The sequence below is a fragment of the Neomonachus schauinslandi genome, unplaced genomic scaffold (assembly GCF_002201575.2).
Source record: "Neomonachus schauinslandi unplaced genomic scaffold, ASM220157v2 HiC_scaffold_136, whole genome shotgun sequence".
Taxonomy (NCBI): Eukaryota; Metazoa; Chordata; class Mammalia; order Carnivora; family Phocidae; genus Neomonachus; species Neomonachus schauinslandi.
This window is the reverse complement of record NW_025408837.1, coordinates 24,733-48,807: the sequence shown is the minus strand read 5'-3', so window position 1 is coordinate 48,807 and position 24,075 is coordinate 24,733. Positions and strand designations below refer to the sequence as shown.

At 39.4% G+C, this 24,075-nt stretch overlaps 1 protein-coding gene across 1 annotated transcript; it reads left to right on the top strand.

Annotated features, from left to right (window-relative positions):
* Nucleotides 1-1,814: 1,814 nt before the first annotated feature.
* Nucleotides 1,815-22,506, top strand: LOC123323657 (EF-hand domain-containing family member B-like; the record flags this gene model as incomplete). Its single annotated transcript, XM_044912105.1, has 7 exons — nt 1,815-1,898; nt 2,489-2,556; nt 5,990-6,144; nt 14,319-14,526; nt 17,492-17,704; nt 19,210-19,391; nt 22,333-22,506. Coding segments are annotated over 7 exons (1,084 nt in total), but the record flags the coding sequence as incomplete, so codon positions are not given.
* Between the last annotated feature and the right edge of the window lie 1,569 nt (nt 22,507-24,075).

Sequence of the window (24,075 nt, the reverse complement as noted above, 5' to 3'; positions counted from 1 at the left end):
CACCCAGGCGCCCCACTGTTATCTTTTTAATGTATTTCTTTCTAGTGTAGCTTCCTGTGTAAATGTTTACATAGCTTTAATCAGAGTGCAATCCTATTTTATATCCTGCTTTTTCACTTAACATGAAATAATTTTATATTGTGTATTCTTAATAACCAATATTTAAAATGTATGCAAACTGTATTCTTGTCAGTGTGACATAATTTAATCACCCTCCATGATCAAACATTTATCTTCTTTTTTTCCTTTGTAGTCAATGAGGCTACAAACATTTTTATATCTATAACTTTCCCACATTTTATTTTTAAAGATTTTATTTATTTATTTGAGAGAGAGAGAATGAGAGAGAGAGAACACATGAGAGGGGATAGGGTCAGAGGACGAAGCAGACTCCCTGCCGAGCAGGGAGCCCGATGCGGCACTCGATCCAGGGACTCCAGGATCATGACCTGAGCCGAAGGCAGTCGCTTAACCAACTGAGCCACCCAGGTGCCCCACTTTCCCACATTTTAAATTATTGTGTGGATTATCTTCCTAGGATTGGTTACCAGGCATAGATAAAAGGGAATGACCATTTTTATGCTTTTTGAATCATATTACCAAATTATTTCCAAAAGGATTATAGCAATTTGCACTAGCAATCTACCAAGTGTTTTACCATACATTGTGCTAATGTTAGGTATTCTCTCTTTCTGTCTCTCTATTTGCTTATGCACTGCATTCAAAGTACCACTTTGTTTTTCTTTTATTATAGATTTATTACTGGAGGGAATCATAATTTCTCCATATATTTGTTACTAGATGTGAATTATCTGTTTATATCCTTTGGTTATTTATTTATTTGGTCCTTAATTTTCCTCTAGAAATTTTAGTAGTTGCATTTATGATAATGTTAACACCTTGGTTTTGTTTACTGAAAAAATTTTAAATCTGCTTGTCTTAGTCTTTAGACAAAATGTTATTTTTTAAAAAAAAGATTTTATTTATTTATTTGACAGAGACACAGCCAGAGAGGGAACACAAGCAGGGGGAAAGGGAGAGGGAGAAGCAGGCCTCCTGGAGAGCAGGGAGCCCGATGCGGGGTTTGATCCCAGGACCCTGGGATCATGACCCGAGCTGAAGGCAGATGCTTAACTACTGAGCCACCCAGGTGCCCCCAAAATGTTATATTTAGATAAAATGTTATATTCTGTTATAAACTTATCTGTATAATACAGCTTTTTTTTAGCATATAACTTTTCTTGAAACTGTGTGTATTTTTTTTTTTTTTTAAGATATTTATTTGACAGAGAAAGACACAGCAAAGAGGGAACACAAGCAGGGAGAGTGGGAGAGGGAGAAGGAGGCTTCCTGCTGAGCAGGGAGCCTGACACAGGACTCTATCCCAGAACCCTGGAATCATGACCTGAGCCGAAGGCAGACACTTAATGACTGAGCAACCCAGGCGCCCCTGTGTGTATGTTTTGATGGCCCAAATGATACTATGGTATTCCAAGGGGCACCTGCGTGGCTCAGTTGGTTGTGTCTGAATCTTGATTTCAGCTCAGGTCATGATCTCAGGGTCTTGAGATCAAGCCCTGTGTGGGGCTCCACGCTGGATATGGAGCCTGCTTAAGATTCTCTCCCTCTTTCTGCCCCTCCCCTCCCCGCTGGGGCTCTCTCTCTCTAAAAAAAAAAAATAATAATAAAATAAATAATAATAATTAAGAAAAAAAAAAGAACCAATGATACTATGGTATTTCTCATTGTATGTGTATTTGGCAGCCAAGAATACTTAGATAATAGAGATGCTTGACAGCTTTCTAATTTTATAGGAAAAGAGGAGCTAAGGTCGTATCCAAGAGAGTTGATGATTTCAAAGAAAAGTTTCAACATAAACTTGGAAGAGTTTTAGATCCGTAAGTTAATAATTAACTTTGAATTGATAGCGTCTTGGGATGGAATATAAAAAGTACTCTTTCGGTAAATGTTGGTTTGTTTTCTGTTAGGTTCTATCCATTAAGTAAGAAAGTCATCCTTTTGTGATAATCAGGGAACTCTCTTAGCTTCTGTAGGGCCTGAGGTTCTAGGAAAGTGTTGAGTCCTCTGAGATGAAGCGGGCATTCAGAGACCAGGGAGGGAGAATTTTATGTAAAGCTTTATTTCTGGGATACTAGAAATTTAATTTATCATGTTACATTTTTTTTCCCTCTCTCTCTCTTCCCTGTCTCGTCTGTCTGCCTGTCTGTTTCTACTTCCATATTCTGCTTTGAGTATGTTCTTAATTTTCTTTTTAAATTTGGGCTACTGAAAGCCAGGGAAAGCCTTTAACCATTGCCTGAGCAAGTGGAAGATTAGACAGAAGATCAGCTGGAGAACTTCTGTTTGATCTTCATAGTTTGGTTATAGGAGAAATACAGGCTATTAAAAACATATGGCAAGCATATTTTAAATTCCAGAGATGCCATGTGGTGAGTATTTTAACTAAAGGATTTGTTTTCTTTGATAGCATTGCAGAAACAATGACTGTTCCCCCAGACCACACATTTGGAGCTTGTCTCCGTGCTGAGGAGTATGGTAAATATACAAAGTTTCTCCTTAAAAAACAGCAACATCCTTACAAAGTTATGTGGTTAAAATCACCATCTCCTTCTTTCAAACTTCGAATTTTAAAGGCTTAAAATATTACATTGACATTAATGAACAATTTGTAGCACAAAAAAAAGAAAAAAAATGTTCATATTATGTTTGAAATAGGTACAGTTTAAAGCCTTTGTGAATGAATAAGTGTCGTCAAGGCTCAGAACTTTATTTAGAAAATAAATATGGCCTGTATTAAATAAGCCAAGGTGATTTGAGGCAGCTTTTTAATGAATTCAAGCATTGTACTAGGTCCCTGTTACTTAGAAGGTGGTCTGCAGACTGGTAGTGTTGGTGTCCCCTGCAAGTTTCTTAGCAATGCAGAATCTCAGGCTCCACACCAGACCTACTGAAACTGAAACTGCATTTTACAATATTCCCAGATTAATTGTAAGCACATTCAAGTTTGAGAAACCACTGTACTCTTCAATCACATAATTAAGAGCCACTCTCTTCCCACCAGCCAATCAATCAATCCATAAAGTGGCAGAAGAAACTTGCCAGGATTTTGTCTTTATTTCTAAGCAATCTATACGGTAGACATTCAAAGGGAAGACTATGCTAAAGCTTATCAGGGTTGGGCTGTATATCAGTGGTTTTCAAAATATAGTCTGTAGTCTACTTGCATTGAAATCACCCAGGAAATTTATTAAATATGCAGGTTCCTGGGACCTATGCCCAGACATTCTGATCCAGTAGGCTCTTATGTACACGAAGGTTTAAGAACTGCTACTGAAAATGTTTTAGCTAAAGCCCACTCACTGACAAAATATATATTTATTGAGCTTATGAAACAGTGTTTTAGAATATCATTAATTGCATTAATTAGGAGATTGTATTTCAGTTCTGTTTTTAGATGAACTGTTACATGTTTAATGTATGCCTATCCATCTTAGAGGCTCTTCCTACCTGTAAGAGTGGTTAAGAGATGATTTAGGAAATCCATCAATTGGCCTGAAAAATAAATAGGTAGTCATGGTAAATTCTGCTTACTTGAGGGCACGCTTCATCCTGGTGGGTGCTCCGTCTTGCTGTCTGTTGGATCCTCGGAGTCTAGCACACAGTACATTTTTCACAAATATTTATAGCATGAATTGGTGAATCCAACACATAGTTTATCATTTTGACAATTTGACAACATTGACAAATTTCCTAATAGTTGAGCAAAGTTATCCCTACAAATTGAATGAGATAGTATTACAAAATGAAAAGGAAAACCACTGACATTAATAATTTTAAAAATACGTAAGTATCAGTACCAGGATTGGTCCTGCATAGTTTAACTGTGAAAGGGGACTCTAAATCCTCTTTGGACTTTTCCTAGAGTTTATGGATGGATGCAGATTAACTCTAGGTTCTCATCTTTTATGATGATTATTGGGGTCAACTAATGGCATTTATTCTGCAGAAAGCTCCTGCTTCTAGAAACATATTGATTTCTTTACTGGGCCTGGATTTCTCCTTTACACTTACTTATGGAAATAAAGGCAGCAGTACAAAGAATGTCTCATCTCTAAGGCCTGGAGTTATTGGTAATGTTAAGACACCTCCAGGAAGAGCACAAGGGCTGTGGCCAGCTCCAAGAATGCACCAGAGCAGAGGTAAGGTAAAGGAAAATCCAAGACCAGTGGACATTACTGCCTCATGGGAACTGGTTGCAGGCAGAGTACAATTAAAGAGCTTGCTTGGCTTTTCTGACAGCCATGGTGTGGTAGCTAGGTCATGGGTCTCCCAGGGCCAGAACTTGTGCTCCTGATTTCAGCTCTATAGAGACAACCCTTGAGTAATTGCAAATGATTTTACATGAGCTTCATACCTATTCTTTCAGGGCCAAGCCAGAAGAAAATATCAGCATACATCTCACTCAGCAAGAGTTACACATAGTGGGATTATGGTGGGAAAACCAGGTGGAATTGAAAAAACCATCATTCAAATGGTTATTTTTGCATGTTAATGAAGAGGGAAGGCCTCCGAAGATAAAAACTCAACCAAGAGCCATCTTGTGGAAGAAGGAAGATCTCCATTATACACAATAGCCACCCCAGTGTTTATATCAGAGGCAGGAATGTGGATGAGGAGAGGAAGCCCTGCTTATTTGTCAAAAATCACTCTCACTGTCTTGATTTCCTCTCACAGAGCCTTACTTGTGCTTTGTCCACTTGATTTTGGTCTGAGGCACTTGTCTGGTTCCTGGAACCAGCATTAGTTGTGGGCTTCTCAACCCCATCTACCCCTAAAAACATGACTTTTATCAGAATATGTGGGATTAGCTCCTGATTTTATAATAAGTAAGAATCTTAGAGGTGCAGTGAGTACCTATTAAAAGAGACTCTTGACAGAGCCTAATATAGGGCCTTATATAAATATTAGTTGCTGTGAACTGCAGCGGATGTAGTGATTTAAATTATTCCATCTAGGATGTCACAGCCAACTGCCAACATGATCCTGACCTAAGCAAGCAGGAAGGGAGGTGTGTAGGCCAGGGGAAAATGAACTGAAGCAAAAGGTTCCTTCCTGTGACATCCACCAAGCCATCACATCTGGAGCAACATGGTCCACTCTAGTCTGAGCTCTGTCACCATTAACATCCAAGGAATGTTTCCCAAAAGGGAGTGGCAAGGAATGCTTATAGGCAGTGTGTATGTTTGTACTTTCTTTGTGTCATAATCTGTGGAAGTTCCTTTAAGTCATGAATGATAAATGGAAGCAAGGGCCAGGTCTGAGGGGATATAGCAGATGGAGAGTTTATGACTTCCAGATAACTGAGGGGGTTGTGGGTCAGGACTCAGTTAATAGAATTGTGGATGAGGGTTGGTGTGGTTGTACCCGGGAAGCAGGGCTGAGAAATGGGAACTTATAATGCATACTGAAGGCAGACTGGGAATTCATATTAGGCGGGAGTAGGGTATTTGAGTTCAATTTTTACAAGGGATCCCAGAAGTTTAGTCAACTTCACGGCATTTAGAGTGGCCTCCACATGGACTCCTCCCTATTTTTCAGATCCTCAGCATTGCAGACAAATGTCTGCAAAGAAGCAGAGAGGCAAGGGCTTAAAATCTTAGGAAAGACAGCCAAGTAGGGCTGATGATTCCCCCCCCCCATCTCCCCGGCCCAAAATCATTTTGTGAGAACTTTTTCATTGAGCAGAGAAGTAGAACATAAAGATAAAACAGAAGTATGAAGTTTTATTAATTACTTTATGTACTTTTTTATACACAAGGATTTTCTGTCATGCTGCATAATAGTGTCAGATTTAAGCGTGAGGTTTTTTTCATTCACAGACTGCTAGATCTCTTTCTTAGGATGGGAATAATATTAACAGAGTTTAAATTCGGATAAAAGACTCCCCCCCCCTCCCTTTTTTTAATAGGAGCTGGTGATCTCATCCATAACAGACTTCCGGGTGAATATCTTCAAGGCAAGGATAGACAGAGAGCCCAGATCGCAGCAGTGCGACATCGCTTGAAGAAAGTTAACTACCAAAACTTTGACACTTTGCTGGCAGCCTTCAGGCACTATGATAAGGCTAGTATTTGAATGGAGTTTTTTGGACAATGCATGGCTTATAGATCCTGGCAGGTTGGTGTAGATCAGGGGTCAGCAGACTATGGCCTGAGGGTCAAATCCAGCCCACCACCTGTCTTTGTAAATAGTTTTACGTGACAATTTGTTTTAAGTATTTTCTATGTCTGCTTTTGCGCTACAAATGCAGAGACTGAATGGCCTGCAAAACCTAAAATATTTGCTTTTTGGACCTTGACAGTAAACGTTTGCTGACCCCTGGAGTAGATCAGTGGTTGCCAAAGTTTGGTCCTTTTATCACCACCAGGGTTACTTGGGAACCCGTTAGAAATGTGCAATCTAAGGCCCACCTACTGAATTAGGAACTCCAGGTTGGGGCCTAGCAATTGTGTTTTAACAAGCTCTGCAGGTCATTCTGATACAGTTTGAGAACCACTGTGGCAGATTAACACTGTAGTGTGCTGGGAGCAAAGCGGGGGGGTGGGCATCATAGATCCCCAGGGAAGACTCCTGGGTCTAGGCCATCTATACCTAAAGTTGAGTATGTATACATAGTGCTGTTAGTCTACGTACAAGTCAAGCTTGGAATGCTTCTCCCCTGGGGGAGCAGGGTGTGGTTTCAGTTTTGAGAGTGTAAGATTATTCCATTTTCAACCTAAATTGTGTCCTTTCATAAAGTCAGATCAATCTAGGCCTGCATAATTACCTCACACCATTTTAGGCCATCACAGGATCGCTTTCACCAAGCTGCACTGCCTTTAGCTTATACTAAGGTGCACTATTGTACAAACCTCTTGTGAAACATCGCACAGTTTTGTTACTATGTCCATAAGGCTTTTATTTATTTTTGTCACATGTATCCTCTTTATAAAGAAACCCAGTCTTTCTAAAGGAAATAACTGTGCTTCATTTATGTATCTGGTTTGTTTTTACCTCATAAGCAGCATGAACTTTGTACTGATGGTGAATACCTTTTTGACTTGGCCACCAGGAAGCTCAGAGCCAATTCAACAAAACACATCTAGTTTGTGAATATGATCTTACAGCATGCATTTTGTGTGCTCTTTTTATTCCACATTTCTTTCTTTCTTTTTTTTTTTTTTAAAGATTTTATTTATTTATTTGACAGAGAGAGCTGGAATACAAGCAGGGGGAGTTGGAGAGGGAGAAGCAGGCTTCCCGCCTATCAGGGAGTCCGATGCAGGGCTTGATCCCCGGACCCCGGGATCATGACCCGAGCCGAAGGCAGACGCTTAATGACTGAGCCACGCAGGCGCCCCTTATTCCACATTTCTTATTTTATTTCATCTTTATTTTCTCTTTGCCCTGATTTCCTCAATTTGGGGGCTCTGTTTAATTGTACTTATTTTTCTAGGCAGCCTGAAACTATTTTAGAACGAGCCTGATTTAAACAAATAAAAGCTCATAAACCTACAATGATGCAGTGCATCATAATCTTGATATGAGAAGGAAAAAAAAGAGTAATTTTATCTCAAAAAGAAAAGATGATATTTGTATCTCCCTTCCAATGTTGAGCACAATTTTAGAAAAGTTACACTTCACATTTTTTATCTTAAAAAAAATCTTGATTACTCATTGGCTTATTCAGTTTAATCCATTCATTTTATTTGTTTTTAGATTAGAGGCCTGTGTGTGTGTATTGTACTGATGAATAAAAAGTGGGTTAAATATCTCATTTAGGTTTGTACCAATTATGTAGGGACAAACACCAATCAGTCACTCACTACATGTCTCACAAAGTTGTGTTTAAAGAAAATGTAAGTATTCAACTGTTTCTCTGGTTTTTAATAGAGACCAATTGCTATTTACAGGTAATTTAAAAATGAATCTTCAAAATTAAAATATGTAAGCTAAAATAAGTACATTTTAAGCTTTACTCAAATACAAGGATCTTACAAAGATGATAGCAGGGTAAATTTAGATAGCAGTGATATGAATCAGAGAACCTACCACAATACATAGTGCTCTGCTTTTTAAAAATTCTTCATTTTAAATGTAATTATAGGCAAGATGATCATCTTAATAGCTGTTGATTATCTTAGTGAACCACCAGGCACATTCCTTATGATAAAATTAAATTAAGCAGGGAGGAAATTACCGAGAATTATTTAATGTTGATATACCTTTTAAATAGTTAACTTTTAATATGCACAATGCAGTGCTCAGTGTCCTCCAGGAGCTTTTTTTTTTCTGCGAGGGTAATAAGATGTGGGTCTTCTAGTACAGCTGTAGGATAATTTTTGATTATTTGAATCTTCTACTATTGAATGCCCAGATTTACTTTAATGAAAAACACAAAAACAAAACAGAACAAATAAGCCATGATTTCCTAAATGAATCTTCTTGGCTTAGAGGATTAATTCTGTTATTTATTGAACACTAACTGTACATCAAACATTATTCCAGATAATGTGTAGACTTTCCACTTAGGAGATTTAAAATTTAGAGGGGAAATAAAAAGACTCATTATGTCCAGAAGTGGTCATAGTAGAGTCCCAAATTTTTGAAATAGATCTATATTATTCCAATTCCTTTTATTCTTTTTTTTAATTTTTAATTTATTTTTATTTCTTTTTTTCCATAACCCAGTTATCCCCATCCCCCACCCTCTCCCCTCCAGCAACTCTCAGTTTGTTTCCTATGATTAAGAGTCTCTTATGGTTTGTCTCCCTCTCTGATTTCATCTTGTTTTATTTTTTCCTCTCTTCCCCTATGATCCTCTGCCTTGTTTCTTAAACTCCACATATGAGTGAGATCATATGATAATTGCCTTTCTCTGATTGACTTATTTCACATAGCATAATACCCTCTAGTTCCATCCACTTCGTTGCAAATGGCAAGATGTTATTTTTTTGATGGCTGAGTAGAATTCCATTGTATATATATATATATACACTACATCTTCTTTATCCATTCATCTGTCAATGGACATCTGGGCTCTTTCCATAGTTTGGCTATCGTGGACATTGCTGCTACAAACATTGGGGTGCAGGTGCCCCTTCGGATCACTACCTTTGTATCTTTGGGGTAAATACCCAGTAGGGCAATTGCTGGGTGGAAGGGTAGCTCTATTTTCAACTTTTTGAAGAACCTCCATACTGTCTTCCAGAGTGGCTGCACCAGCTTGCATTCCCACCAACAGTGTGTAAGAGGGTTCCCTTTTCTCTGCATCCTTGCCAACATCTGTTGTTTCCTGACTTGTTAATTTTAGCCATTCTGAGTGGTGTGAGGTAGTATCTCATTGTGGTTTTGATTTGGATTTCCCTCATGCCGAGTGATGTGTCTGTTTTTTCATGTGTCTGTTGGCCATTTGTATGTCTTCTTTGGAAAAATGTCTGTTCATGTCTTCTGCCCATTTCTTGATTGTATGATTTGTCCTTAGGGTATTGAGTTTGATAAATTCTTTATAGATTTTGGATACTAGCCCTTTATCTGATAAGACATTTGCAAATATCTTCTCCCATTCTGTCGGTTGTCTTTTAGTTTTGTCTTGTCTTTTAGTTTTGTCTGTTTCCTTTGCTGTGCAAAAGCTTTTATATTGATGATGGCCCAATAGTTCATTTTTGCTTTTGTTTCCCTTGCCTTTGGAGATGTGTCTAGTAAGAACTTGCTGTGGCCAAGGTCACAGAGGTTGCCACCTGTGTTTCTCTAGGATTTTGATGGGCTCCTGTCTCACGTTTAGGCCTTTCATCCATTTTGAGTCTATTTTTGCATATGGTGTAAGGAAATGGTCTAGTTTCATTCTTCTCCATGTGGCTGTCCAATTTTCCCAACACCATTTGTTAAAGAGACTGTCTTTTTTCTATTGGATATTCTTTCCTGCTTTGGCAGAGATTAGTTGACCATAGAGTTGAGGGTCAATTCCTTTTATTTTAATCATTACCAGGAAGTAGCTGAGATGAGATTATTCCTTTTTGGAGACAGCTGCATTCAATGATAAAACTGGTTTTGTGAGCCAGAAGCTGGTGAGGAGGGTAGACAATTTTTGAGAAGGTTATTCCAAAGTTCAGTCCTACCAGATGGCTGTGGATGGCTGGGTGTAGGAAAGGTTCATTGAATACCTTGACTAACAGCTCATTGTTGAGTAACTCTTTTGCTGTAAGACACAACATTGTCAGGCAGAAAATGGTCCAGAAAGCAAAACACATGACTCGGATTAATTTCATGGACCATACTCTTGTGCTTGGAGCTGGCTGATTGAACTGAAATAGCAATTCCATAGCTTGAAAATGTGTCAACAGTATGATGCATCACCAATAGCTTTGAGAGGTGACAAAGGTTCCACGTAGTCAGTATGCTAGGAGCATGAAGGCCATGTCTTATGTGTGATGTGTCCTCCCTCACCATGAGACAAATTGGCCGAATTTTGTCAGAAGTCACAAGTATGGTATGTGGTGCGGTAGCCTCTGCCTCATAAACATAGAGTGTTTTACTTTGTAATCATTTGTGTGTCACCATGTCTGGTACAACAATGGATCCAGGGAGCAAAATTGGCAATATGGATGGTTTAGGCTTAGTCAGAAGCTTGATTATAGTCTGAGAATGAGCAGAGAATAGACCCTTAGCATGGGCATCTATATAACTTACCGACATGGCTCAATCAACAGCTATGATTTGTTACCATAGTTTTCAGACTTAAAAAGCAGTGTCTTTAATCTTCCAGTCTATAGTTTTCCTTTTCCAAGTGGCAAACCAAACAGACAGGCCATTGGTAACAGTCAAAGAGTCAGTAAAAATATAATGGGTTCATCAGGGGGAGTATTGGCCAGCGCCACGAGACTAGCCTTGAGTAGATTGACTATGTCCATTTTTGATCATTCATAGCTCTCATTAAAAGCCACAGCAGCCCAGGGAAGACCACTGAGTTTCAAGTTAGTAAACCAGACCTAGAGGTTCTAAGTGTCAAAACTGTTCGTCATAGAGACCTGAGGCTCAAAGGGGTCATTAGGGTTGTGGGGCTCCAAAGGTAATAGCATTCTCTACATGTGGCTCATTAGTAATACAAATATGCAAAACTTCAGTACCAGTTATAAATTCAGCAGTGGAAGGTACAGAAATAATATATTGCTAACTTTCCTTCTCCACTTTGAACAAACCCTGCCCAAACCCCACTAGCTGAATGCAGACATCTCCTCTCTCTAGAGACTGGGTAGGATGATGACTTTGGCACCCGTATCCAGAGGCCATAAAAGTTTGAGACTTTGCCCCTCTGAAGTTCAATAGTATACTTGAACAGATGCATGTAGCATTTGATCTCCCTTGGGAACAGGGAGACCTTGGTCCCACATCTAGTCATCTTTCTCCTTAGAGCAGCTGAGGTTGGGGTATGGAGGAGGGGAGAATCAAGGGTGCAGAGGGCATGACTCAGTACAGAGAGTAAGAAATATTTACTTTGAGTTTTGAGCGGTATGCAGCAAAATGAAACAAACCACCAGTGTTTTCAGTTCACACAAATTGCTATATTGGGCGATGAAGTCATCACTGTGGGCACCATCTATTTCAGTTTTGAGGACCCCTTGATTCATCTGCCATATCCCACATAGCTTTTCAGCTAGGGCTATGGGGTTTGCATTTTTGGTTGACTTGGGCTTGCAGCAGAGGTTTTTTTTTTTTTTTTTAATGTTCTGTTAATCACCATACATTGCATCATTAGTTTTTGATGTAGTGTTCCATGATTCATTGTTTGCGTATAACACCCAGTGCTCCATTTAGTACGTGCCCTCTTTAATACCCATCACCAGGCTAACCCGTCCCCCTCCCCCCACCCCTCTCAAACCCTCAGTTTGTTTCTCAGAGTCCATAGTCTCTCATGATTCATCTCCCCCTCCGATTTCCCCCCTTCATTTTTTCCTTCCTACTATCTTCTTCTTTTTCTTTTTAACATATAATGTATTATTTGTTTCAGAGGTACAGGTCTGTGATTCAACAGTCTTACACAATTCACAGTGCTCACCATAGCACATACCCTCCCCAATGTCTTAGCACCCAGCCACCCCATGTCTCCCACCCCCCACTACTCCAGCAACCCTCAGTTTGTTTCCTGAGATTAAGAATTCCTCATATCAGTGAGGTCATATGATACATGTCTTTCTCTGATTGACTTGTTTTGCTCAGCATAATACCCTCCAGTTCCATCCACATCGTTGCAAATGGCAAGATTTCATTCTTTTTGATGGCTGCATAATATTCCATTGTGTGTGTGTATGTATATATATATATACATACACACACACATATATATACCACATCTTCTTTATCCATTCATCTGTTGATGGACATCTTGGCTCTTTTCATAATTTGGCTATTGTGGACATTGCTGCTATAAACATCAGGGTGCATGTACCCCTTCGGATCCCTACATTTGTATCTTTGGGGTAAATACCCAGTAGTGCAATTGCTGTGTCGTATGGTAGCTCTATTGTCAACTTTTTGAGGAACCTCCATACTGTATTCCGGAGTGGCTGCAAAGGTTTTTATAAAGGAGTCTACTTAGTCCAGGGCATTTGCAGCCCCCTTGTCAAGATAATATGTTTTAAATTCTCATTCTGTTTCAACATAAGCATCAGGGATGTTTTCCAGGCCTACAGATCTGACTGCAGGAATTTATAGAGTTCGTTGGCTCAGTTCCTCATTCTCCAGGGATCACGTTCATCATCATTCTAAAACTAATCCTGAGCATAAGAGCTGAATACTAGTCAATGAGTCATTTATCTTTTCTCTTGGGAGTTTATCTCAGAAATTCTCTGAGAGGGCCAAAGCTCCCTTAGTAACAGCCAGGACCCACTGCAAAAAAACTCAGATCTTTTACCATCCTCTCCAAATGGGCTTAAGGTTTGATGGACTCCAGGAGGGGCTGAGGGGTAAGACATCTCAGCTCTTGCCATTCTTCCTTAACAAGCGTTATGTGGGACACCTGGGTGGTTCAGTTGGTTAGGCATCGCCTTCAGCTCAGGCCATGATCCCAGGGTCCTGGGATCGAGCCCCGCATTGGGCTCTCTGCTCAGCAGGAGCCTGCTTCTCCCTCTCCCTCTGCCTGCTGCTCTGCCTACTTGTGCTCTCTCTCTGTCAAATAAATTAATAAATAAAATCTTTAAAAACAAACAAACAGGGGCGCCTGGGTGGCTCAGTCATTAAGCGTCTGCCTTGGGCTCAGGTCATGATCCCAGGGTCCTGGGATCGAGCCCCGCATCGGGCTCCCTGCTCAGTGGGAAGCCTGCTTCTCCCTCTCCCACTTCCCCTGCTTGTGTTCCCTCTCTCGCTGTGTCTCTCTCTGTCAAATAAATAAATAAAATCTTTAAAAAACAAACAAACAAACAAACAAGCATTATGTGTTCAGACCCTTTATCTCCCATCCAAGTACTAACCAGGCCCGACCCTGCTTAGCTTCCAAGATCAGATGAGATCGGGAGCACTCAAGGTGGAATGGACATAGACTACCTCTTTATCTCCCAAGTGAACCAACTAGTTCCTGCCCAAAGCCTTCATCAATTTCCCTCCTTTCTCACTCAGTGTAGGTGCTCCTGTCTTTGTCTGGAAGAAGGTGGAACTTCCCCTGCTCCCCCTACCAAGATAAATTTTAGTGCTAATTATTACAGTGGGGCCAGATTGATAGCATGTCCCTCTTGCCCACAGGAGTGTTAACAACAAGCAGGCAACAGTCTTTGACTCTGCTTCCCCGTATTTGGCCTACAACTACTTCTCCAATTTCCCCTCACTACCAGACAACAGAGTGGAGGACCATTTAGTGCTCAGTTGGAAAACCAGAGGTGTTAAAAACTTAGAAAGCATGGGAAAATGTAGAAAGCTATCAAAAAGTACACAATGTTGGTTAAATGCAACGTCAAGCACAAATCATGGTTACACCTGCCCTGCCACAGTGTAAACAGCATGCTTTAAAGGAAAAAAAATGTTAAAGTAGAATGAACAAAGATTCTGAGTCATACCCCGCTCCAACCAGGGTTGAAATTACTGTGCACATATCAGGTTGACACAATGAGGAGCTCGCTTAATATTCAACTGCTCTTATGTAAAAAATAAGACAAATTCTTTGAATTTATGTGATAGGTCTCCTTTTCTTAAATGAAATAATAGATGTTGCATACTCTGATCTTAAAGGTGATTGCTTGCTTCATCTTTTTGTGCTTTGTGTCTAACAGAATGGAGATGGGGTGATAGATAAAGCCGAGCTTCGGGAGGCTTGTGAACAGGTCAGCTTGCACTTAGATGAGAAGCTCCTGGACCAGCTATTTGACTACTGTGATGTGGATAATGATGGGCTGATTAACTACCTAGAATTTGCAAATTTTCTTAACTGGAAAGATAAAATGCCTCTTAAAGAGTATGAAGAGAGGGTCATTATTAAAGGTATTTAATTTTTGAAGGTTTTCTGAATTCTTAAATGGACTTTTATATTTTCAGTTTTCTAGGAGTTGACTCTTGTCAACTTTAATATTTAAAAATATGTACATATATACATATTCTTTGCTTATTTATGCATAGACTATGTGGAAGGACAGGAAAGAATTTGATGATGTTTAGGGGGAACCAGGTAGCTAAGGGACAGGGCAGCAGCAAGACTCACATTTTAATCTATGCGTTTATATCTTTGAATTTGGAACCATGTATTGCTCTTTCAAAAGAAAAAAAATTAAAAGCAAAAACAGTTTACACCGAAATCCAAAATATAAAAGACAGTTCCTCAGAAAGCTGTTTGAAAACCATTGTCTTAGAGTAATTAGCTCCCCTCCCCCAGGAAAACTCAATAGTAAAATAGGATTTGACATAAGAAAATTTATTTTTACATTTTATAAGAAAAATAAAAGCAATCTTTACCTTTATTCAAATATTTTCATGTTTCCACATTGACTTCCTGCATCACTAACTATATATATATATACACATACACACACATAGATGTATACTATATACACACATATATATAAAATCACAGTGAATGTACCATTTTTATTTGGCTTTTTAAAATTTAGCTTTCAAATTTCTATGGAATTAAGAAATAGTTTATGGTAAACTTTTTTATGAACTTCATTTTCAGTTCCCTCATGCTGATGTATGATGAATTACTAAGCCATTTCCTCACTCTTTGAAATTTAGGTTATTTCCAGATATTTTAAAAGTAATATCGGTAACGCTATAATGATTATCATCTCTCAAAAATCTTTGTTTCTGATTATATCTCATTTCTTATGAATGTTATTATTGTCCCAGAAGTAACTATATTTTCATTTTGCTTTTCTAAATGATTGTACCAGTTTGCAATTTTATCAGTCAAATCTGTGAGGTTTTACTCTAACTTTGCTACCACTGAGTATTATTTCAAACATTCTTGTAATTTAATTGTTATTATGATACTTTTTTCACTTTAATGTTCAAATCTTGATTATTAGAGAGGATTAACTTTTTATTTTATTTTATTTTTTAAAGATTTTATTTATTTGACAGAGAGAGAGACAGCGAGAGAGGGAACACAAGCAGGGGCAGTGGGGGAGAGAGAAGCAGGCTTCCTGTGGAGCAAGGAGCCCGATGCGGGGCTCGATCCCAGGACCCTCGGATCATGACCTGAGCCGAAGGCAGATGCTTAATGACTGAACCACCCAGGTGCCCTGAGGATTAACTTTTTAAAAAGATTGTTTACATTTCTATCTCCTCTGGAATATTTTTCTGTAAAAGGTGAAGCTATTACTATTTTTACTTTTATTCCTGGGTCATGCCTTTCTGCAAGGCCAAAACCAAATTTGGGGCCTTATTGATGATGTGAGCCCTTATGAGTTTCTGAGATGGCCTTTCTATTAGAGCCGCTAGGACAGCAGGAGGATCTTCTTTACCTAATGAAGATTTTATAGAAAACAATTCTACCCTAGTGCTTTCAGAAATACAAAGGGGAGATAGAGTTTTTTTCTTCTTGACACAACTCATGAAGTAGTGGGGGAAAGCAGAAGCCTGTTTTCAAACCAGAGCGTTTTTCAAATTGTTCCTGGTTTTTGGATTCTGACTTCATCTGTCACTTTCAATGGAGTCCTTGAGGTTGTCCTTCTTCTAGGATAGTGGCCAGTGAGTGGTTCAGTCAGAAGGGGCTCAGGAATGTTTTGCCAGGAATTTTCTTTTATTCAATTCTACTTACTGTTGATTTCTAGAGGAAAGGGGTAAGTATTCTAAGGTAGTGGCTTTCAAACAGTTTTCTGAGACACTGTTTCTCATACTGGCCCAGATTTCTGCTTTTTGCAGGGCTCAGGGAGGGGATTGGAGGTTTTGGAACACAGGGCATGAGTGTGTTCACGGCAATGACTGGCAGAAGCTGAATGGGGGATGCAGACTTTGGATAGGCATGTCTTTTCTGGTTTACCACGGTTCCACCGCAACCTGATCCTGGGGCACCATTTGCCTTTGCAACCCTTGCTTGGGCTTTCCCGGAACCCTGAGAGTTCTTCGAGAGATTGAAAGACCACAGCGCCCTCTAGTGCTAGCTGTGGAGCAGATCTTCAAAAGGACAGAGTCTTACAACTTGAGTTTTACCTCAGGGTTTTCTTTTATTTTTATTTTTATTTATTTTTATTTATTTTTATTTATTTTTTTTAAAGATTCCATTTATTTATTTGATAGAGAGAGACACAGCGAAAGAGGGAACCCAAGCAGGGGGAGTGGGAGAGGGAGAAGCAGGCTTCCTGCCGAGCGGGGAGCCCGATGCGGGGCTGGATCCCAGGACCCTGGGATCATGACCTGAGCCGAAGGCAGACGCTTAACGACTGAGCCACCCAGGCACCCCCAGGGTTTTCTTTTATACACCGATGTGAAGAGGGTTATTTATATAATCGGTTCCTGAGCTCAGGCTGTGTTCTCATTGCCTGTCCAAATGTTGCAATACATGGGGCTCCCCACCACCATGAGGTATGTGTGGAATTTACAACTCCTAATGTGTTTGCTCCTGTCTCCCCTTGGAGCACAACTCTGGAAAAAACTCTGGTAACCCTGTAGTTCCAGTTAAATATAAAAATAAACTCTAATTTTTTTTTTTAAAGGGAAAAATAGGTTCCATGTTTTCATTTGGTCTTTCAGATTTAAAAGGTTTATTCTAGAGTAAAGTGGGTGGAGTGGTGAGAAGAAACAGGCCACATTTGGATTTCCTGGTATAGGACATTGGCCTGCCCTTGCTCTTCCACAGTGGGGCACTGGCATCAGGGGAGGGCTTCCCTAGGCCAGTCTCAGTGTCTACCAGCAAGGAGAGGCTAACCAGGAAAACTGATTTTGTTGCAGAGAAGCAAGACCACGTAGTGATTTCTTCCTGTACTTTACCCAACCCCAACTCTGCTTCAAGGTAGAAAACCAGATTGTGCAAACCCTGCTGAGGCTAATGTTGAAGAATCTGAACCAACTCTCCTGATAAAGCCCGAAGATATTGTCTTAAAAGAACCAGGGAGCTCAGGAAAGACTCTCCGGACACTTCTGAGGCCAAGTGATACAGTTTCTAATCACTATAAGACAACTTCTTCTGAGATCAGTGCGGTTGTAGGAGCTGTTCCTTCTACTTGTGAGTATGTCACATTATTTGCTGAGTTTTAAAAGTAAGATCAGCAAACATAGAAGTGTCCTTTGTCTGTCCTTGTATTGTCCCCAGCCTCTATCTTCATTAGGCTGTTTCTCAAAGCCTAGGACACCTTTCATTCAGTTCTGTATTTGAACCATCCAGGTGGTCTCGATAAATGTAGGCTAAACTGAACTATTGTTAATGATGACCCAAGTAAAATGATTCTCTCAATATTAATGAAATTGATCTATGATGATCAGAACATTGAATGTTACACAGACTACACCAAGTGTTAGGAGATTCATAAGCCATCTTATTCTTAGCTACAAGCAGATTACCTTCAAATATTTGAAGAGCTTTTGCAGAACTATTCTCTGTATCTTCATTCTCCATTTGTTAGTTTGCTAGGGCTGCCATAACAAGTACCACAAACTGGATGGCTTAAACAACAGAAATTTATCATCTTATGGTTCTGGAGGCTGAAAGTCTGAGGCCAGGGTATTTGGCAGGGTTGGTTCCTTCCGAGACTGTGAGGGAGAATCTGTTCCAGGCCCCTCTCCTAGATTCTGGTGCGTTGCTGACAATCTTTGGTGTCCCTTTGCTTCTGCTGCATCACCCTGATCTCTGCCTTCACCTTCACATGGTATCCTCCTGTGTGAGAGTCTGGGTCCAAATGGCCCCTTTTATAGGGACTCCCAGTCACACTGGATTAGCGGCCTACTCTATCTACTCTAGTATGACTTCATCTTAACTTAATTAATTACAAATGCAATGACTCTTTTCCTTTTAAGATTTTTTATTTTTAAGTTATCTCTACACCCGATATGGGGCTCTAACTTACAACCTCAAGATCTAACAACTGAGCCAGCCAGGCACCCTGCAATGGCTCTGTTTTTAAATAAAGTCACATCTGAGGTACTGGTGGTTAGGATTTTAACATACAATCTGGGGGAGAATATGGTTCAACTCATAACACCTCATATCTCATTATTGAGCATGATCACTCTTGGTTAGTTAGAGACTATTTTATGTGGGTTAAGATCACTTCCTTAGACTAAGGACATGATTAAGGATTTAGGTATTTTTCTTAACTGGATTTTATAGACATGCTGTTTATATTCTGGTATAATGAGCTCTTGCTACTCCCTTTAGAATAGTGCTGTCCAATAGAAATATAATTGGAGTCATATGTATTTAAAAATTTTAGTAGCTACATTAAGAAAAAGAAACAGGTGAAATTGTTTTTTATAGTATATATACTTTATATATAATATATAGATCTTCCCAATATTTTTTCAACAATTAATCAATATAAAATGATTAAATATTCCACTTTTTTGAGGGTACGAAATCTTTGAAGTTCAGTGTGTATTTTATACTTACATTGCATCTCAGTTTGGACTAGCCCCATTTCAAGTATGTACTCGATTGCCACATGTGGCTGGTGGCTACTGTATTTTACAGCTCAGTTTTAGAATGGCTGCTTTCCTTTCTCATTGGTGTCCTAGGTTATCCCGTCTATGGTGTTCCAACCATTCGGTCTGATATTCCTGCCCCCCGAATTCGTCGCGTCAGTGATAGAACTAATTATGGTGAAGAGGGCAATGCCTATTCGTTACTACATCCTTCCATCTTTAGCCAGAAAGGAGTGTTTGAAAGAGACTTCTTTAAGACCAGATCAAAAAAAGAGGTACAGCATATTATTTCAAAGGAGTTGAAAGAAATGTCAACTTCACATAAACACACAAAGATGAAAATGTTTATTTATCAACAGCTATTTAATTTTAGACTGTTTAAAACGTGAGCTTTGATATTACAAAAGTCATCAGGATCCTCAAATACAGGATTCTTGAGGATACCGTTCAGTTTGGTTGTGACGTTTTGGTACGATTCTTGGAGCAGTTTTTCTTCTATGATAGGAAACATTAATTCACATCATATATCCACTATGACCCATGTAAGAAAAGAAAAATGTTTCCCTAAGGAACTCAACACTATTCTTAGTTGAGAAAAAGCAAAAGGGATCAATCCCTTCCTTGTGTAAGTATTTCATGGTTTTATATCTCCAAAACCAAAGGTAAGTATGAGAAGGACCACTCTGCCCCCTCCTTATGTACTGCTGCTATCTTATGTCTTAGATTATCTGTGAAAGCACTGATTTAAAATATTCTGTCCTGGTGCCACACCATTTGTTAGCCCATGTATCTTGTTTTTGTTTGTTAGAAAACATGGTCCTCATATTCTAGGTGATTTTCTTCTTAGATGGGTTATAAAACAGGAGCAACCAGCTAGATCAGAATAGCCACTGGGATTCTAAGGGCCAAGGATTAATAGCAATGCTTGGCCAGCCTGTCTTGATCTGGACTCGTAGAATGCAGGGTGTAATCTAGGGTGCAACTGCTTCTTCAGAATTTTCATATCCAGAACTAGGAATGATTGAGGAGACATAATTAGACATATGATGGCTTCTGTAACTTCAGATGAAGAGTTGATGGTTTGAAAACTTACTACTACCTTAATTACAACAGATTCATTCCAGCATTTCATCCCCACTGAGGTAGGGGACAGAAGGAAGAAGGGAGATGAAACTCAGAGGAGATGCCTGCTGGCTGCTCCCAAAGAAAGAACTCAGGGTCCACCCCAGGGACAGTGAAGGGACACCCCCAGATGGTTTCACTTCCCTTAATTACTCTGAAGGCCCTATGAAATAGAAGTACAGTGATGGGGTAGCCCGGTGATGGGTAATAAGGAGGGCACACGTGTTGTAATGAGCACTGGGTGTTACATGCAATTAATGAATCATGGAACACTACATCCAAAAAAAAAAAAAAAAAAAGAGAGAGAAAAGTACAGGGTTGCCAAAAGAAACAAAAACCTCCTGCTTGTTGCATGATGCCTAAAATTCTTTTAACTAGGAAATCATCCTTTAACTCTAGAAAAAAAGAAAGAGCCCAAATGAGTGGTTGGAGTAATAATGCTAATTTGAGAGTGGATGGGCTTCTGGAAAATATTAGCAAATCAGTGTATTGTGATGGAATAGGGAACTAGGGGAGGGATGCCTCCTGAGGAATGGGAAAGGAAGTGGAGGCGGAGGGCTGGGATGCTCAAGACTGACCCAGGGCACTTCCAGAGTTCACTCTGTGGGAGCAGTCATTACTTGCCACTGGATGGGGGGATATCACAGCTCTGCACAGGGGCCCTGAGGTATTTTTGCTGTACGATCGCAGCTGTTGGCAGCTCTGCTCTTCTGAATTTCAAATGTATTTGATTATACTGTTAATTTCCCATGAGGGCACATCATTTCTAGGGGATCTTTTAATTGTTAAGATTCTGTTTCATAGATGTATTCTGCAACTCTTCTGTTTCTTTGGATTTCCTATTCGCTGTCTAACCTTTCTTTCCATTTCCCTCTTGGTTTTTTTTCTGTATGCCTCACAGTAAATGTTTTTCCTCTTTTAAATTTAGTTTTGGGGCACTGGCATGGCTTAGTCGGTTAAGCGTCTGTCTTAGGCTCAGGTCATGATGCCTGGGGTCCTGGAATTGAGCCCCTCCCACATCAGGCTCCCTGCTCATCGGGGAGTCTGCTTCTCCCTCCGCCCCTCCCTCCTGCTCATGCTCTCTCTTGCTCTGTCTTGCTCGAATAAATAAATTTTAAAAATCTTAAAAAAAATAAATTTAGTTTCATTTTTTTTTTCAAATCTTTTATGTCCTCTACTCATTCTCACATTTCTTTCCACTGCTAGATCTTATCTTTCCTTTCTTAAATTTTCCCTGGGACATAAGAAACATGTTTTCCCATAATAATTATCATTGCAGAGAGATTACTAATAACCAAAATTTGCTGGTTTTCAATATGCTTAGATTTTAGTTTGCTCATGCATGCTCAATCTTTCTGGCACTTGCACACCTACAACTATAAAGTTTATAACAGGCCAGTAAGAGACATTTATAAATAATCGTATTTTAAAGAAGAGAAACTAATTTTCAAGGGGTTGACATGACATAGACAAGATCCTAGTGACAAGAAGTGAGATAGGATTCAAATCCAGCAAGTCTTCTTTCTTTAACTTTTTTACTCTTTCTGCTTGAATTTAGCTGCCTCCCTTTAAAATAACCAGAAACACTGTCTGGTTCTGAACATTGTCTGTGTATATAAAATAAACATATTTTATATATGGGCTAGTATAGGTGAATATCCTCATATTCATATTAACAAAATGATTCCTGAATTGAAAATACTGGAATTTTGACATCTTATTATTATAAATAATAGGCACACACATAAACACACGTGTGGGTACACACTTTTTTTTTGGGATAAATAGCCATAGCCTTAGAAGTTATAAAGATATTTTTATTTTTATATATTTATTTTTTGAAGATTTTATTTATTCATTTGACAAAGAGAGACACAGCAAGAGAGGGAACACAAGCAGGGGACGTGGGAGAGGGAGAAGCAGGCTTCCTGCAGAGCAGGGAGCCCGATGCGGGACTCGATCCCAGGACCCTGGGATCACGACCTGAACCAAAGGCAGACGCTTAATGATTGAGCCACCCAGGCACCCTATAAAGATATTTTAAAAATACAAATTTAAGTCTTAGTCTGACTTTAAATGTTTTTTTTCCCCTAGATTGCAGAGATATTATATAATATTGGTGTCAAGCTTTCTGATGAAGAATTTGAAAATGTATGGAATCTTGCATCAAAAAAACATCACAAAGGAGAAGTTTGTGTTGAGACCATCAGAAACGTTCTGGATGAGCTACAACATGCAGACCGGGTCAAGTGTAAAACAGCCATGTGATACTTTTGGAGTTCGTTCATTTCAACAAAGAATTGTTAAATCTGCATTCATCAAAAATGATCAGTCCATTCTGGTTTTAAATATTACGTTAGAATTCAGCAATCACTGTAGTAGGACTCCTATGCCTGTGTGTGTTGTTAATAAATTTGATTTGGGATTTTAAGATTTATTTTATTGTTTTCTGTAAAACACCAAAGAACTTGATAAGCGGTTAAACTTTTTACCTTACCAAAGGCCTAGTTCAGAATGATAGGGGACGTTTGTAACGTTTAGAATGCTTAAGAAGTGTATGCATTTAATTTTTTTTAAAAGATATTATTTATCTATTTGTCAGAGAGCACAAGCAGGGGGAGCGGCAGGCAGAGGGAGAAGCAGGCTCCCCCCTGAGCAGGGAGCCTGATGCAGGGCTCGATCCCAGGACCCTGGGATCATGACCTGAGCTGGAGGCAGACGCTTAACTGACTGAGCCACCCAGGTGTCCCAGAAGTCTGTGCATTTTAGTTGGTTGACTGAAATTCAAAGTCTAATTTGTGATACCAGGTTGACAAAATTTTGCTTTCAACCTTTTATTATTTTTCTTTTTAGGTGTCACTATAACAGAACATAATAAGCTTAGCAAGCTTTCAGTCTCTGTTAACATCTGAGGAAAACAAATACATACAGGGAGCAGGATTCAGAGAACAAAAGCTGGAGTTCCATCAATGACAGAAGAGCCATTAGTTTTGATATCTTCCTATGGCCATTTATAGCAGCATTATCAATAATAGCTTTAGCTATGGGAACAGCACAAGTGTCCATCAACTGATGAATGGATAAAGAAGATGTGGTGTATATACATATATGCAATGGAATAAAAAAGAATGAAATCTTCCCGTTTGCAACGATGTGGATGGAGCTAGAATGTATTATGCTAAGTGAAATAAGTCAGAGAAAGACAAATACCATAGGATTTCACTCATATGTGGAACTTAAGAAACAAAACAAACAAGCACAGGGAGAAAAAGGGAGAAGCAAACCAAGAAACAGACTCAGCTATAGAGAACAAACTGATGGTTACCAGAGGGGAGGTGGGTGTGGAGATGGGTTAAATATGTGATGGGGATTAAGGCGTGCGCTTGTGGTGATGGGCACTGGGTGTAATATGTAAGTGTTGAATCACTAAATTGTACACCTGAAATCAAGATTGCATTGAATGTTAACTAACTGGAATTTAAATAAAAACTTAAAAAAAAATCTATCTCCCTATGGCCAAAAAAGCATATTGTCCTTAAAGAGGACACAGCTGACCCACCATTACATGTAGCTTCAGAGATTATTAGGGGCAAATTGTGTTGAATCATTCCCTCCCTTGTGCCGTGGCCCTCTGATGCCCCGGCCTGGATGAGGTGTAGGGATGATGGGAGGGTGTGACCTCAACATAGTGTGTTCTTTCTATTACATCAGAAGCACCAGGTGTGGGTTGAAGCCAGCACTGAAGCTTGATCAGTAATATAACTTGATTAACATGTATTCTATCAATGTTTCTCTGTGATAGACCTTGAATTTTGTTTCTTGTTGTTTATTAGTATG